General features: G+C 41.9%; 2 protein-coding genes across 2 annotated transcripts in view; one reads left to right on the top strand and one right to left on the bottom strand.

The window, feature by feature from the left end:
• Window positions 1-9,921: 9,921 nt before the first annotated feature.
• On the bottom strand, window positions 9,922-14,607 carry PLPP6 (phospholipid phosphatase 6). Its single transcript, XM_058565745.1, has 2 exons — window positions 13,036-14,607; window positions 9,922-11,545 (listed from the first exon to the last, which is right to left on the bottom strand). Exon 1 carries the CDS (start codon window positions 14,478-14,480, stop codon window positions 13,599-13,601), a length of 882 nt encoding a protein of 293 aa, XP_058421728.1. The 5' UTR covers window positions 14,481-14,607; the 3' UTR covers window positions 9,922-11,545; window positions 13,036-13,598.
• SPATA6L (spermatogenesis associated 6 like) overlaps window positions 14,601-15,756 on the top strand; it is a 45,807-nt gene continuing 44,651 nt past the window's right edge. Inside the window, exons 1-2 of the mRNA XM_058565377.1 lie at window positions 14,601-14,624; window positions 14,823-14,960. Of these exons, the coding sequence (XP_058421360.1) occupies window positions 14,601-14,624; window positions 14,823-14,960 (162 nt within the window). The remainder of the gene's footprint in view (window positions 14,625-14,822; window positions 14,961-15,756) is intronic.

Below are 15,756 nucleotides of genomic sequence, written 5' to 3'. Positions count from 1 at the left end.
CTAGCCTGGGCCGCCCCACCGGCGGACGGCGGAAAAAGAGACGGACTCGACTTGCTACGTCACTTCCGGGTTTGAGGGCGGGGCGGTGGACGTGCGTCCTCAGGCCTGCGTGTAGGGGGTGGGTCTAGAACGCTTTCTTAGTTAAAGCTCTCTTCTCTGAAGTCTTTGAGCGCTGTGGATTTACTCTTAACGGCGCCGCGGGTCATGTAGTATTAAGTACTTGTTGTTTGGTGTTCCCTACGCTGTAAACAGTGGGTCGGACCGAGTGTCGTCCGCTTTGCATGTTGTTTAAAAACTGCAACTCATTCCTGTTCATTGATACGTAAACCAGTACACTGTAGTTCTCAAGCGGGGGTGGGGGGAGAAGAGGGGAGAATTTTGAAAAGCAAAGCCAATTTTTCTTTCATTTCGAGTTGCAAGCAACGAGAGTTCTGCGAGACTTGGCTGGGAGGAATACGCCCATGTAGTACTGGGGCGAACATGGCTTTAAAAAATTAAGACGAGTATCACTAACAGAGAACGTATTAGGGAGGGCTTCCTGTATTCTTGCGTATCTCGTTTAATCCTAAAGATTTGTGCTCTCATTTTCCCCTTTTTTTGAGAAGAAGAAATAGACCCAAAATGCCAAGGTCACACATTTTAAGAGCTAGGACCAGCCCAGGGAGTCTGATTTCAAAATGCGCACGTTTAACAATCAGGCGTTGCTGCCCTACTCGTAATTAAAGAGACCCAAATAAAAACAAGGAGACGCCATTTTTTCAATCTAGTAGATGGGCAAATTTAGGAAGTTTGTTAATAGCGAGTGTTGACAAGACGTGACAAAATGCTATTAGAGAGAATGTCATTTGTGTAACCTTTTGGGAGGGGTAATTTGACAATATCAGAGGTTTAGGTGCTTTGATTTAGCAATTTTACTACTAGGAAATTATCCAACAGTTATTTTTGCACCAATATCCAATGATTTATCTACAAAGATGTTTATTGCAGCATTTGTGTGTGTGTGTGTGTGTGTGTGTGTGTGTGTGTGTGTGTGTGGTGGGGGGGCAAGAAAATAAATCGAATTCCCCATCAATAGAGAAACTTAAATTATGGTATATTAATACAATAGGATAATATAAGTCATTAAAAAGAATAAAGGAAATATAAATATGTTGATATAGAAATATCTCCAAAATGTGTTCAGTAAAAAAAAAAGCAAGTTGCAGAATTAGATATATGTGTATATATCTATATCTATCGAGAAAGACAAGGATCCAATTTGTGTAAAAACAAGTCTGTGCGTGTGTGCGCGCGGGCGCACGCGCATGTGCACACGTGTATAGAAAATTCCTGGAGGGTAAACAAGAATTGTTAATGATTACCTCTGGTGGGTAAGGCTGGGGAGGAAAGTTTCTGAGTATCTTTACTTCCACTTTTAGCTTTCCTGTATTATGCTGTTTGAATATTTTCCAGTGAATATATGCTATATCTTAATAGTTAATTACAAATAAAAGTTGAGAAGTACTGTGCCTAAACTTTTTGTGTTTAAGGATGAAAGCCATAGGAGAAAACAGAAAGGGAGGAAGAAAAGGAAAACACTTTTTTCTCTTTGCTTCCATGCCGGCCCAAAGTGCTTTGAGCAGTGGCTGGCATAAAGTAAGCTATATATAAATGTTAAAGGTTGTTATTGTTGTTATTGGTTTTTCCTCCCACCTCTCTCACTACTTGCCCTCAGTCTCTTTGGCAGTCTCCTCCCCTTCTAACTGACCTCTGATTTTATAGTTCCTCAAATTTTGGCCAGTGGGAAGGACCTTATCTGTTCTATAGCTTTAAATAACATCTGTGGGGGGCCGGCAAGGTGGCACAAGCGGTTAAGTGCACGTGCTCCGCTGCAGTTGCCCGGGATTTGCCAGTTCAGATCCAGGGCATGCACCAACGCACTGCTTGGCAAGCCATGCTGTGGCGGCCTCCCATATAAAGTGGAGGAAGATGGGCACGGATGTTAGCCCAGGGCCAGTCTTCCTCAGCAAAAAAAAAGAGGAGGATTGGCAGGTGTTAGCACAGGGCTGATCTCCTCACAAAAAAAAAAATAAATAAAAGTAACATCTGTATATTGACAACTCCCAAACTGAAATCCAAGCCCTGACCTAACCTCAGTACTTCAGACTCATATGTCTACCTGCTGGCTTGACATCTCTCTTTGAATGGCTCATGCACATCTTAAATTTAACATGCCCAAAAAAGAACTCTTATTCCACCCTTTCCCTAAACTTCTTTTTCCTATCTTCTCCATGTGAATAAATGGCACCACCATCAAGTCCAAAAGAGGTCAGCCTTAACACCTCCCATCTTTCACCTCCCATATCTGAACCAACAGCAAGTCGTGTTATTTTTACCTGCAAATACATCTTGAAACTGCCTACTTCTCTCCAGCTTGACTGCTTCCTCCCTAGCCCAGGACACCATGACCCTTCCTCAGGACTTCTGCAGTAGTCTTCAATGTCTCTGTTCCATTTTTATGCCATACAATCTCTTCACATAGTTGCCAAGGAAATTTTTTAAAAAACAGATGTTAGATCTTGTCACACCCCACTGTATCAATTATATGCTTTCAACACAAATAACTGAAACCCCAGCTAACAGAGACTTAAACAGTAAGGACATTTCTTCTCTATTTAAAAAAAGGATGAAGATAGGTGGTCTCAGGATTGGTTTAGTAGTTTGGTGATGTCATCAAGGATTCAAGTTCTTTCTATCCTTTCCACCATCCTCAGTCTGTTGACTTTCATCTTCAGTCTTGTCACAGTTGCAGGATGGCTGCCACAGCGCTTGACATCGCATCAAAACATGACAGCAGCTAAAGTCGGAAGGGAGAGGAGGCAAAAACAACTTTATTTACTGTGGCTCTCATATCAGAAATAAAAATGTTTCTCAGAAACTTCCAGTGACTTCCCTGTATATCTCATTGGCCAGAACTGGCTTAAATAAATTATGATTCATTCTCTGGAGCTAGATGCATTGCCACCCAAGCAAAACTAGGGTTCCATTAGCAAGGAAGAAGAGCTTATGGCTGTTAGGTAGGCAGTCACATTGTCTGCCATAACTGTTGAAGTTCCTGTGCTATTTAGTGCCAGCCTAACTCTTGAGTGTCATCTCTTAACCTCCTCCACCCCCAGCCCAGGTCTCTCTTCTTAGTATGCTCATTGGCCTCCTTTCAGTCCCTCAACATACCAATTTCTTTCCTGACTCATGGCCCTTTACATTTGTTGCTCCCTTTGCCCGAATATCTTTTCTCTTAGCTCTTTAAAAGTCTTGCTAGTGGTCATGCTTTTCTTTTTTAGATCTTAGATCAAATGTTATACCTTTAGGGAGGCTGACTTGTCCACTGGGTTCAAATTAGATTCTTAATCCCTCTCCAACCTGTAACCTTCTATCTCACCCCCCTGGACATTTCCTTCCTAGCATTTATCATACTGTTATTATCTTATGTTCACTTATTTATTATATTTCTCCCCCCACTAGAATGTAAGGTCCACAAGGGCATAGACTGCTTCTTGTTCACTCTCGTACCTCCATTGCCCAGAACCGTACCTGGCACATAGTAGGTACTCAATAAATACATGTTGAATAGGTCAATAGAGAATGAATGAATGGAAACAAGAATAAAAGGAAAAGTGTAAGATTAAATAAAGACAGAAGAGGATGAAAAGAGAATGGGAAGAGGTATATTTTGGTAGGAGAAGAAAGGGTAGATATAATGACACCAGAAGTAGCCTCGTCTTAGCCATTGTGGACTTTGGGGCCTAAATCCTGTGCGAAGGTACAGTGGACACTTTTTACAAGTTTTGGAACTAAATCATGCTCTTTTCTCCTTTCTTATATTGGATAATAAATATAGTTCCTTGGAAATTGCTTTGAGTCATACTTAGCCTACTATTCCCATGGACATAAAACTAGCCAGCTGAAAGTCAAAGGAACAAATTAGTTTTTCCTGAAGAGAAATTACTTTAAAATGGAAGGATATGGACTATGTAGTCCAAAATGCCCCAGGACAGTCCCTGTGGAAGGGTTTGCATGGTATCATTAAGTATTGAGCCTACAAATGCCAATGAGTCAAAGTAGAAGCCAAAGAGTAACATATGAGTCTGACGCATGAACTCTAATTTTCAAAGTTTGTGAAATAGATCCCATGTGTGAGTCCAGATCCCAAATGACTTCAAGATTGTTAAAAGCTGTTCAATTGCAATTTAATTCCTTCCTTGGAAGCATTCCTGATACTTGAGGAAAATTCTCAAGAAGTACGTGTGTTGAAAGAAATACTCAAAGTGCCAGCTTCTGTTTTAAATATTCATGCAAAGACCACTATTCTTATAAAACAATGCTTCTTTTTTCCGTAAGTGTGTTTCCCTCTGAATTACTTGTAAAGTATTACACACCAGAATAATTTTCTTATCTCATCTGCATTTGAGGTGAATAGATCCACCATATTTTTTATTTAAGTGTATGTAAGACTTCTATTGAAGGGAATTTCATAGTGATGCCACCAAGAATGCCCTTGATGGGCTATTTTAAGACAGAAGGAGGTCCACGTAAGGATATGGTTGCTTTTCTTTTTTAAGTATGTGTTATAGATTTTTCAATTGTTATTATGAATATGTTTAAATACACCAAAATATTGAATTACAGCAAACCCAACATCCATCACTCAGATCAACCGTTATCAACATTTTGCCACATTTGCTTTAGCCATGTCTTTTATTCATTTGCTAGGGTATTTGAAAACAAAATCTTAGAAATTAAATCATTTCTACTACATACCTTAATAGGCATCTCTAAGCAATGTTGATATTTACCTTACATAAACACAAGGACATTATCATACCTATCAAAATTAATTGCTTGGTATTATCTAATACCCAAACAATAATCAAATTTCCTGTATAGTCTCAAATATTCTATTTAAGTTGGTTTGTTTGAATCAGAGTCCAAACGGAGTCCACATATTACATTTGGTTGTCAGGTCTCTTAAGTATCTTTTAATCTAGAGCATTTACCCTGCCCCTTCCTTTTTTTTTTTTTTTTTAAATGTCATTGGCTTGTTGCAGACTAACTGGGTCAGTTATCCTTATAGAATGTCCCACATTCTAGATATGTCTCTTTGCTTTCTTGTGGTGTCATTAACATGTTTCTCATCCTCCATATTTTCGTTAAGTGAAGTTAGCTCTAGAGCAACACTGCTCAATAGAAGTTTCTGTGATGACAGAAAGATTCTACTTGCACTATCCAATACAGTAGCCATTAGTAACGTGGCTATTGAGCATTTTAAATGTGACTAGTGCAAGTGAGGAACTGAATTTTAAATTTTATTTAGTTTTAGTTAATTTAAATTTAAATAGCCATATGTGGCTACCTTATTAGACAGTGCAGCTCTAGTGGCTTGGTTAAATTCAACTTCAACTTTCTTGGCAAAAGTGCTTCATAGGTGCCTCCTATGAATAACATAAGAAGACATGTGACATCACCTTTAGTGATGTTGACTGATCAGTGCGTTCATATGGTGACAGCCTGATCCTTTTAAAGTTCCCCCAAAGGATATGATTTTAACATTAACTTTTTTAAAGACATAAACTTTATCTTTATGCAGTTTATGAGAGCCAAGGCAAGAGCCCAGCACAGTTCACTGAGCTCTTTTATACATTCATAGTAAAAGTAAGAGAGGTAAACTTTTCTCCTCTGTATGTCAGACTGTGAGAAAACTAAACTGTTGAACATTTCAGAGAAAGACTTTGGAGAAGGCCAAATATAAAACATAATTATTTCTTGGGTCTTGAGGATGAGTCTACACTTAAAAAAATCAGGAAATGCGTTACTGCTGAAATAATCCAGATTGTTTCATGTACTTGGTTTTTTTTTTTTCTTTTCAGGCATTTCTCACAAATGCTAATGAACAACTCACTTTGGAAACTCAATCTGCTCGTGTTATTCACATTTGCTAATGAATAATTCACTGGCTCAAAAGATTGTAGGGCCAATCAAATGAGTCTGAGTCCAGACATAAACTAATGGCCTAGAATAGGACTTTGAAGGTTTTTTTCACCTATTATTGAATAATAATAGTGCCCTTGGGGAGACAGCTGGCTCTAATAAGTGGGAATGAATGTGATGGAGAGAAGAGTCCCTCTTTCCTTACCTGCCACCTTGTCAGATAACTTGGGTGACCCTTCTTTTTGCTATCGGAGGGAACTGATGGCAGGATAGAGAGCAGGACAGTGGTTCTAAAACCTGGTTTGACTAACTCTACCCATTCCAGACTCTGATGAAAACTACAAGCTCTCTTCCCAGGAAAATACACATATGCACATGCATGGAAGGCTGCCTATCACTTTAGGGGCTTTAGGACCTCTGAGACAGCCAGGGATCATAGGATAAGATACCCTGCACTGGAAGCAGAAGTAGGAGACACACTTGCATGGATATTTTCATGGCATGCAGTATATAGGATGCAGCCTCAAAAGCCGAAGAAGCCAATTCCTGGTCCTCACTATCTTCCCAGATTTATCCTTTCTGTGTTTTATGTTTTCTACTTGTTTTAGTTTGTTTTCCTTTTTGGACTACATAATGCACATACTTGGCAAAAATATTCAAAAAGTACCTAAGGATATTCAATGAAAAGTACATTTCTTCTCTATCTCTCTACTCTAGGTTCTCTCTCCAGAGTCATCCACTATTAGCAGTTTCTAATGTATCCCTTCAGGAATATTCTAAGCATATATGTACATATATTCCTTATCTCTTCCAAATGGCAGCACACTTCACACATTTTTTGTTCCATGCTTGTTTTTTTTCTTTAGTCCTATAATTTAGAGTATTTATTGCTAGGACTTAGAGCTCTGCTTTGTTCTTTTTCCGTGCTACACAGTATTCCATCTTGAGGCATAACCATAATTGATTTAATGACCCTACTTAATAAACATGTAGGTGGTTTCCAGTATTTTTTTAACTACAAATAATGCAGCATATGTTTTTGTGTACTTGTGAAAGTATACCCATACCTAGCAGTGGAATTGCTGAGTCAAATGAAAAATTTTGATAGTAACAAAGTACTCTCCAGAGAAGTTACATGTGGTAAGCAGAATAAGGGACCTCAAAGATATTCATGTCCTAATCCCTGGAACCTACTAATATGTTACCTTCCATGGCAAAGGAAAATTAACATTGCAGATGGAATTAAGGTCGCTAATCAGCTGATCTTAAAATAGGGAAATTATCCTGGATTATCCAAGTGGGCCTGATGTCATTACAAAGGTCCTTAAAAGTAGAAGAGAGAACCAGAGAGATGGCAGGATGAGAAGGACTTGACTTAATGCTGCTGGCTTTGAAGATGGAGGGGAGCTATAAGCCAAGGAATGTGGGAAGCCTTTAGAAGCTGGAGAAGCAAAGAAACAGAAAAGGCAAGGAATGCAGCAGCCTTGCTTTTAGCCCAGTGAGATCTGTGTTGGCTTTCTGATCCGCAAAACTAGGAAATAATAAATTTGTCTTGTTTCAAGCCATTACGTTTGTGGTAATTTGTTACAGTAGCCATAGAAAATTAATACATTATGTGTGTTTACACTCCTACCAATACATAATGTGTTTCCTCACACTCCTGCTATTAGTGCCTCCTTTTTTTTATAGTTTCCTTCCCTCATATGAATACTGCTTCCTACATTATTTGAAAAGAAATGTTTACAATTTGGTGTCCTATAATTAATTTTTTTAGTTAAAAGGAAAATCTCAGCCATAATTATCTGTCATTCTTTTGTTCTTTGCTAATTATAATTAACTCTTTGGAAAATTCCCATTTGGGGCATGTGCCATTTTCTTGGAGGTGGCCACAATGTGAGCAGAATATGCTGATGCATCATTTCAACAATGCTGATATTACTGCTGACCAGCCTGCACTGCAGAAACACTCTGGAATAAGAGTTTTCCAATGGGATTTGTTTTCTGCCACCAAGAGGTCCCTACATAGGTAATAAAGCGAATCTCTTGGAAGTGGTGACAGCCCAACCCTTGAACAGCTCTGCTTGGCCTCCAGCGGAGGTGGCAGCCTCAATGGTTAACTGCTGTGCAAGGTGGGCCAGAGGCATTGTATATGTAGCAACTTCCACATCTCCTTGACAGCTGAGAGCCTTAGGTGACCATGGTGGGGGAAATTAACAGAGTGTAAATATTCCCTATCAATTCATTTAATATCCTCATGGCAGACTAGCAGAAGTAGCTGTGCCTGGTCCTTTCTCATTTTGCGTGTTTAGTTTGCCCTGATGTGGTGGGACCTCCCCTTACCCATGTACATTACATCCTACAGACTGGCTTGACCATCTCTGCATTTAACCTTTATTCAAAGATATTTATTGAGCATCTGCTATGCTAGGTATTAGGATACAAACTCTGAGCCATACAGAGTTTACAGTTTATAGAGACAAATAGTAATCAACAATCACAGGAGCAAACGTAAAACTGCTATTGTGGCAGTTGCTACAAAGAGGAGATAACATATATTTGTAATAGTGAGATCCCACCTTGTCAGGGAAAGCATGAGAGAGATCTGGGTGGGATATGTAAATCTGTGTACATGTTCTAATCCATACCTACACTGGATGATACCCTAGGTAAAGAGTTAGAGTGAGGAAAGGAAAGAACCTAGAAACATTGCTTAGCTAGGTAGAGGAAGATGAACAGAGACAAAGAACGTCCAGAGAATTAGAGGGAAACCAGAAGAGGGCTGGGCCCTAGGTGCCAAGCAAGGAGAGTCCAGTTACATCAAACAGAGTTCAGGTAAGCAAGGAGAGTCCAGGTAAGGCTAAGAAGAGCATAGGATGAGACTCTGTGTCTAGGGATCAACAGGATGTCTATGTTGGCAGGGGCAGTGATGTGGTAGGGCACACCTGGATTCAAGTGTGGCTGCTTCCCTTTAGCTGTGTGGTCTTGGGCAAAAGGCTCTCTGGCCTCAGATTCTGCATCTATAAAATAGGCATAATAATATCTTCCTCAAAGAGTTATCGTGGGGATGAAATGAATTAGCATATGCAATGTGCCAAGCACTCTGCAGGTGCTCAATAAAGATTGATTCCTCCCTTCCGATATGTCTCGGACCACTTATTTATTCATCTGCTTTGGTTGTTACTCTCCTTGATGTCTTAGCATTGGTGTTGGTCACTTACCTGTGAGGGTCAACGAAGGTCCTGTTCCCATATATCCCCATACTAGTGCCAGCAAGCTGTTGTGAGCTGGCACTCTCAGTTCTCTGGATCCTGTAGGGAGCCGAGCGCCCACCTGCATGTCTCTTGGAATGCAGACAGACGGAGCACCAGGGACTGAATAAGGACACAATATACCCTCCTTCATCATACTGAGTTTTTCCTTTCCAAGGAAAAGAACTACAATTACTGAAAGGAATATCTAATTCTTGTCTCAGGACATCTTCCTGCACTTGTATTTCTGCAACTACATGTATCTCTAATGCGAAATATTAGTAATAAATGACTCATCACAATTCAAGAATTTTTTTTTCAGAGACAGCATTGGCCTTCCCAGATTTTTCTGATTGCTTGGAAGCAGCCACTCCCTCTCCCTTCCTTCATTTTTGTCTATTAAATACAGTGATGGAGAAAAAAAATGCAATTTCCCTTACTGGTTAAGAAGTCTTGCTGTGCCTGCCACCTCTTATGGTTTTTATAGTGTAACCCTGGCTTTGGCAACTACAGTTAACTACCCATTGGGAGATAATGTAATTCACTGCTTGCATTAGGTTAACTAAACCCCAGAAGAGAGAGACTGACAAATGTTTCTATTGTGGCTAACATGGGATACCTAACTGTTAAAACTCTTTAAAAGTTATCTTTGTATTTCTAATTAGCACATGTTTAATTTCTTATTATTAACAATGGCCATGTTTTCCGAACCAAACATGAGAACATAACATTTAATAAGCAAGAGAGTACCTTTAGGGAAAGGCTCCTCTATTACAATTGGAATTGTTACAGAAATTCCAGGGCTTGGGACTCGTATAACTACTAAAAATGGGTAGTACTTAAATTATAACGGAGCTATGATCACATTCCACTTTTAGAATTGGCACACTAAACATTTTAACATACTGATCGGGGGCCATAAAGAGAGTTGGTGGAAAGGAGACTAGGGCTCTTAGCATCTAGCAATCCGGCCGAAACGACAGTACCGGGTCATTCTGTCCCGAGAGCGCACACCCTGGGAAGCCGACATCGGGACCGCGCGTTCCAGGCGGAGCATAGGGGGCGCGCACGCCTGCGCCGGGGGCCTCGCTCGAGTTCCAGGGTGGAAGGTTGAGCGTTTGAGTGTCCATGGCAACGCGACGCTTCCGCCTTCTGGAAGCCTTGGCTCCAGCTCCGGTAGTGTGAGACCGGTCCCAGTGGGAGGGACCCGGGCTGGGGAGGACGGATGGGGGTTCGAGGGGGTGGGGGGCTCGAGAAGCTGCTGGGAACATTTGCCCGAGGGATTGAGCTAAACTAAGAAAAACCGGTCCAAGGCTCAGCACAAAAGGATCTTTTTATCCAGTTCTTTCGCCCACGCAGGGAACGATGCCTCTGGAGGTGGTGGTGGAGCTGCAGATCCGGGCGGTAAGAGAGATCGGCGAACCTCCCTTCCTTTCCCCAAATCAGACTCCTTGCCTAGGCTTCTTAAATGGTCCCGGGACGTTTTCACCACCTCCTCCCCACCTCCCCACACGTACATCATTAACTTTTGGGACATATCGTACCTGTCATTAAGATTCTCTACATTCATCTTCCCTGACTTCCTAACCTTTAGTTCAGCTCAACCTCGCCCCCTAAAGCCGACTTGTTTCTTGGCTTTATCCTGAAATTTTCTGTTCTTTTAAAATAACCCTGCATTAAGTCCAAGAAGGATTTTATTTTTGTTTTCCAAGGTAAAGATTTGTGAAAGAATTTAAAAACCCAGCCTTTAAATAACCAGGGAGGAAATTCAAAAAGCCCCCTCGCTTCCTGATAATTTGCCACCTCTATGAACCAATCAAATATTTCCTAAGCTACTTCCCCTAGAGATGGCTCTGATTTGCTAATTCCAAAAGGGAAATCAATCAATCAACGACTGTTATAATCATCTACTGAATTCTGTTTAAGTGAGGTGCTGTGGCAGAGTGACTCCATTGTTCCTGTTTGGTGTCAGTCATTCCTCTTATTTCAGCTTCCATTTTTTCAACCCTTCCATTTGTAGTTATGACAGATTGTCATGCAGCTTTGCCTCCAACCTATAGAGGTTTCTGTCCTGGCCATGATTACAAGCACAATGCCGACAGGTTACAGTCCCGGAAAATCTGGTTAGCCTTGTACAAGTGACAAATGCTGTGGTTTCATCAGACATGCAGCTCTGAAACAAAGGTCAAGATTTCCTGGATTTGCCCCACTTTGTTGACAGCAAACAGGACCAGACTATACCAATTGTGCTGTATCAGTTGTGAGCTCTCAAAATTCTGCAGCAAGATGAAGGAATTCTTGAGAAGCTGAGTAATAATAAATCAGTCTTCCTCCTTATCAAGGCAAAAATTAAACAAGTTTTCATCTCACTTCATTCAACATTACTGGTTAATTTTATTTTGATTTTTAAAAGGCATTCCTCAGTGTATAATTAACAGTGAAATCAGTTTTCAACTCTACAGTACTTAGGGTTCTCCAAAAACATCAGGTGAATTGATCTGTGCTTTAAAAGGCAGCAAACTCAGGTCCCAGCAACTAAGACAGGGGATTCCAGAAGTAGAACCGGGAACCAGAAGATAAGCCTAATTTTGAGCCCCCAATATTCAGACTTGTGGACATTGCAAGAGGAAATATCATTGCTTCCAAATATTTGTCCTGAATATTGCTGCAATTAAAATAAAGGCTCTTTCTAAGGCTAAAAATAAAACAAACCAATTAGACCTTCACAGTTTGACTGACTCAGCAAGTGAAGAGGTAGTCTGTGTCCAGGATGTTATGGGAATGTAAATGATTTTATTTTAAGGAGTAGCTGTTTCTCTTTCAGTGTGCCTCTCACTCTCAGGAAGTTCATGCTTCCACCCAATCAGAGCCTACTTGTAACAGCCATTCTCCAGATTCCTATGTGCACCTCTATATGGCAGATCAAAACCCATAATCCTTTCTATTTATAAATGCCAAAATAATTGGTCATTAAGATTATCTGAAGACACCAGTTCCATGGTAATTTAAAGCTTCTTATTTTCAGGTCGAGCAGCATTTAAACACATACCCTTTTCGGTCTTTCCTGGCAAAGAATAATGAACAGAGTCCACCCTGCATTTGGTGGTCTTTGGTCTTGTGATTTGGGGAGGCACCATGCATAAACTATTTTAAATGTAAAGGTAAATGTAAACAGAAATTTAGGAGTTAGTTATACCTTGTGCCTGGTATAGCAGCAGATTCCCCCTGATGAATTTCAAGTTAAATACTGTTACCTAAAGTGTGCTGTATACAGGGAAACAGAATTCCATATGAAAACCTATGATATACAAGGTCATCCTTGTGGTATGTATGAGAAAGCTTATGCTTTTGCATTGCAAAGAATTACGTTATTTTCCCATTTTACCACCTCAATAGAGGACCATTATTCTTTATGCAGTAGAGATGATGGGCAGCGGGCCCCATCTCCTGCCATACTGGTCCATTGACAGGATGACATACCCCCAAACTCTCATGTCCTCTGACCTCCTCAGCAACTTAGCTTTTATGCCGTCTGTCATGCCATGCTATTGGTTGTCAACAGAATTAAGCATGAGGCCAGAGTTCCATTTTTCCTTTTCTATGGGGACTGTAGGTATACCCACCTTTAAGTGTTTCTTCTTCAAGTAAGTGCTTGGCTTGTTCTCTGAATGCTAAAAGACATTATTAGAGACTAGTGGCAAAGAAATATCTATTTAAAGATCTTTTGAGGATTTAGAGGGAAAGGAGAGAAAGATGTACTATAATCTCTCTCTCACTACCCAATCCACAAAGATGGAAGAGACAATAAACTAAAGAAGCTTACCAAGAAAATCGGGATTAAGAGAATATCTTCCCAACTGTGGCAACAGATCTTCAGGGAATACACTAGAAAAACCAGTGTCTTAGACTCTTAAAATACTGCTTAAAATCTACCTCAGGAAAAGAACTAGGTAATATTAGTATGTGGCTTATCTGCATGGATATTTACAGAATGAAGATCATGTTTCGTTTTCAAAGTTCAATTTAGAAGTGATACATTGATTTACAGGATTACTACAAAACACAAGTTTTACTGATGTCAACTTTTAAAAAACAGCAACATTATAATCACCAGCTTGGTTTCTTTGCCGTTGTCCTGGAGGTATAAACAGTTGTTGAATAAATATATAATAGAGGGATTTTTTTGCTTTCTGTAAAATGGCTGTGATCAGTAATGGCCAGCACGTGCTCCAGCCTAGCAACCCATCAAGATGGTAGGACGCCTGAAATCCCAAAGGAAGCCTGAAAGGTCCTAAGAGGGACAAGCGGTGTGGCTGCTGGTTTATGTCAGTATCACAGCATGTGAAAACCTTCAGATCTCCTGATGCCATAACGAACGGGATGGTGTCATTGTTGTTTCCACAGTACAAAGAGGACCCGGGCATTGTCCGGTGAGAGCCAGCAATAGTCCACGATGCTGTACTGCATGTAGCCCAGGAAAAAGCCAAAAGCTACGTCGGTGACATTGTGCCGCCCCAGCATGACCCTGGAGAGGCCCAAGATCAAGGCCCACAGTACTATCAGCACCCTCAGTGGAATGGCCAGCACAAGGTGGTTCAGGATGAACCGCGACATCAGGGCGGCCCTGGTGGCATGGCCCGAGGGGAAGGAGTACTTGTCCACCGAGAGGGTGACAAACATGTCCATTTGGTTGTGGGCCGGGCGGCGCCTACGGACCAGCCCCTTGATCAGGGCCACCAGCAGCAGGTCCAACAGCAGGGCGAAGAGCAGGTTCATCAGCACCTCGCGCCCGGCCCAGCTGTCGCTCCTGAACAGACAGTAGAGGGTGCCCAGCAGCCAGGGGATGCCGTGTCCGGAGATCTCCAGCAGCTTCATAAGGGGCCGCACGCTGCCCCAGGACGAGTTCTCCCCCGCGCACACTCCCAGCTTCTTGGACAGCCACAAGTCGATGGCCAGCAGGGAGCGCAGGGCGATGCCCAGGAAGGACGGGTTCAGGTCCATGCGGTCCTCCTCGGGCAGCGGAGGCGGGGGCGCCTGCGAAGGGCCGGTCCCAGCCAGGGGAAAGGAGCCGCGGCGGTGCACGGGGCTCTCGGACGCGCGGAGCCGGGCGCAGGTAGGGTCCGTGCCCGGCGCCCGGCTGCTGAGCAGGGACTGGAACTCGAACCTGCCGCCGCCGCCGCCGTGGGCCGGGCTGCCGGGGCTGCTGCTGCTGCTCGAAACGGAGGCGCCCAGCGGGCGTCCCTCGGCGTTCCTCCGGGGGCTCGGCATCGCGGCGCGCGGCCCGGAGCCCAGGACGCCGCCGGCCTAAAGAGAGGCTTCCCGGCCCTGCAGTCTCTTCCGCTTCCGCACTGCCATCCTTTAGGGGCGGGGAGACGAGCCATCGAGAGGATGATTGTGACACCTGGCGGAGACGTGGGAGGAAATTGGAATTTCCAGTTTGAGAAAGCAGAGGAGAGGGGAGGGTGGTGGTGTTGGAGGTACAGGTGAGAGGGTGCGGAGGTGGGGGAAATTTCACATTGTCTGTGAGAGGTTAGGGCAAATAGAGCCCTGTTTAAAAAAACAAAACAAAACAAACTTGTTCTCTATTTTTCTTTTTTCTCCATTTTTAAGATTTCTTGTCCTGGAGTGTTCCTTCCTGGCAAGCAAGATGTGTACCTTGCTGTTTACCTCCTGAATCAGTACCTGGAGACAGAGTGCTTTCCCTCTGTGTTCCCTATTATGATTCAGCAGAACATGAGGTTTGAAAAGGTGATCCTGACTGTCTTATTGCTAAATAGAGAAATTCAGATTTTGCTGTCTGAAGATCATTTAATGGTTCATATAAAGAACACAGTTCTTATGAAGTTATTTTGTAAATTTCCTTTTAAAAAATTACTTGAAGGCACCTCAGCACAGTGCAAAGCGGTAGTTGGAGGAATCGCTTTTGTAGCTCAGGTCTGAGCCAAGTTCTGTCAAGCTACTGCTAAATACCCTGGTCGATGTTTTCTATTCTTGGAACTCCCATGGCATTTTCTAACTGGAGCAGAGAGCATTTTCTGAATATCCTTGGAGGTATTAGAGGCAGTTGCGTTACATTTCTGACAAGGATGATCGATAAACTAGCAGACCTTATAAACAAACTTTTTTAGACTCAGAAAAATAACGAAAAATTATAACCAAATTAGTTAAATCCTGTATGTGAAATCCTGTAACAAAACAAGGAGGTTCTTCAGATTTACTGAGTTTCCTTAGGTCATACCTGGTTTGTTTAGCTACAGTGATAAAGGCCAGATTCCATTCCAATGAATATGAACATGGTGTAAATAGTCAAAACGTTACCAACCTTCTTCCCACTTTAGTTTAGAATGTTAATTTCATTACTACACAATCACTGACAATCCTTTGAAGTTTTTGTTTTGGAATTTGGAGATAGAATCAGTTTTAACCTTGAGAAGTCTAATGATTTTACCCTAAACAAGATCACTGAGGTGGTTCTTTTGGGGAGAGGATGAGTATGGGAAGGCTCCAGGGTAGAGACTATCACTTTTAAAGGTCTGGATGGTGG

Source organism: Diceros bicornis, chromosome 22 (assembly GCF_020826845.1).
Source record: "Diceros bicornis minor isolate mBicDic1 chromosome 22, mDicBic1.mat.cur, whole genome shotgun sequence".
NCBI lineage: Eukaryota > Metazoa > Chordata > Mammalia > Perissodactyla > Rhinocerotidae > Diceros > Diceros bicornis.
This window is presented reverse-complemented; position numbering and strand designations above follow the sequence as displayed.

Bases quoted from the DNA above. Each gene is read 5' to 3' on its own strand.
- PLPP6 (XM_058565745.1), bottom strand. From the start codon at position 14,480: ATGCCGAGCCCCCGGAGGAACGCCGAGGGACGCCCGCTGGGCGCCTCC.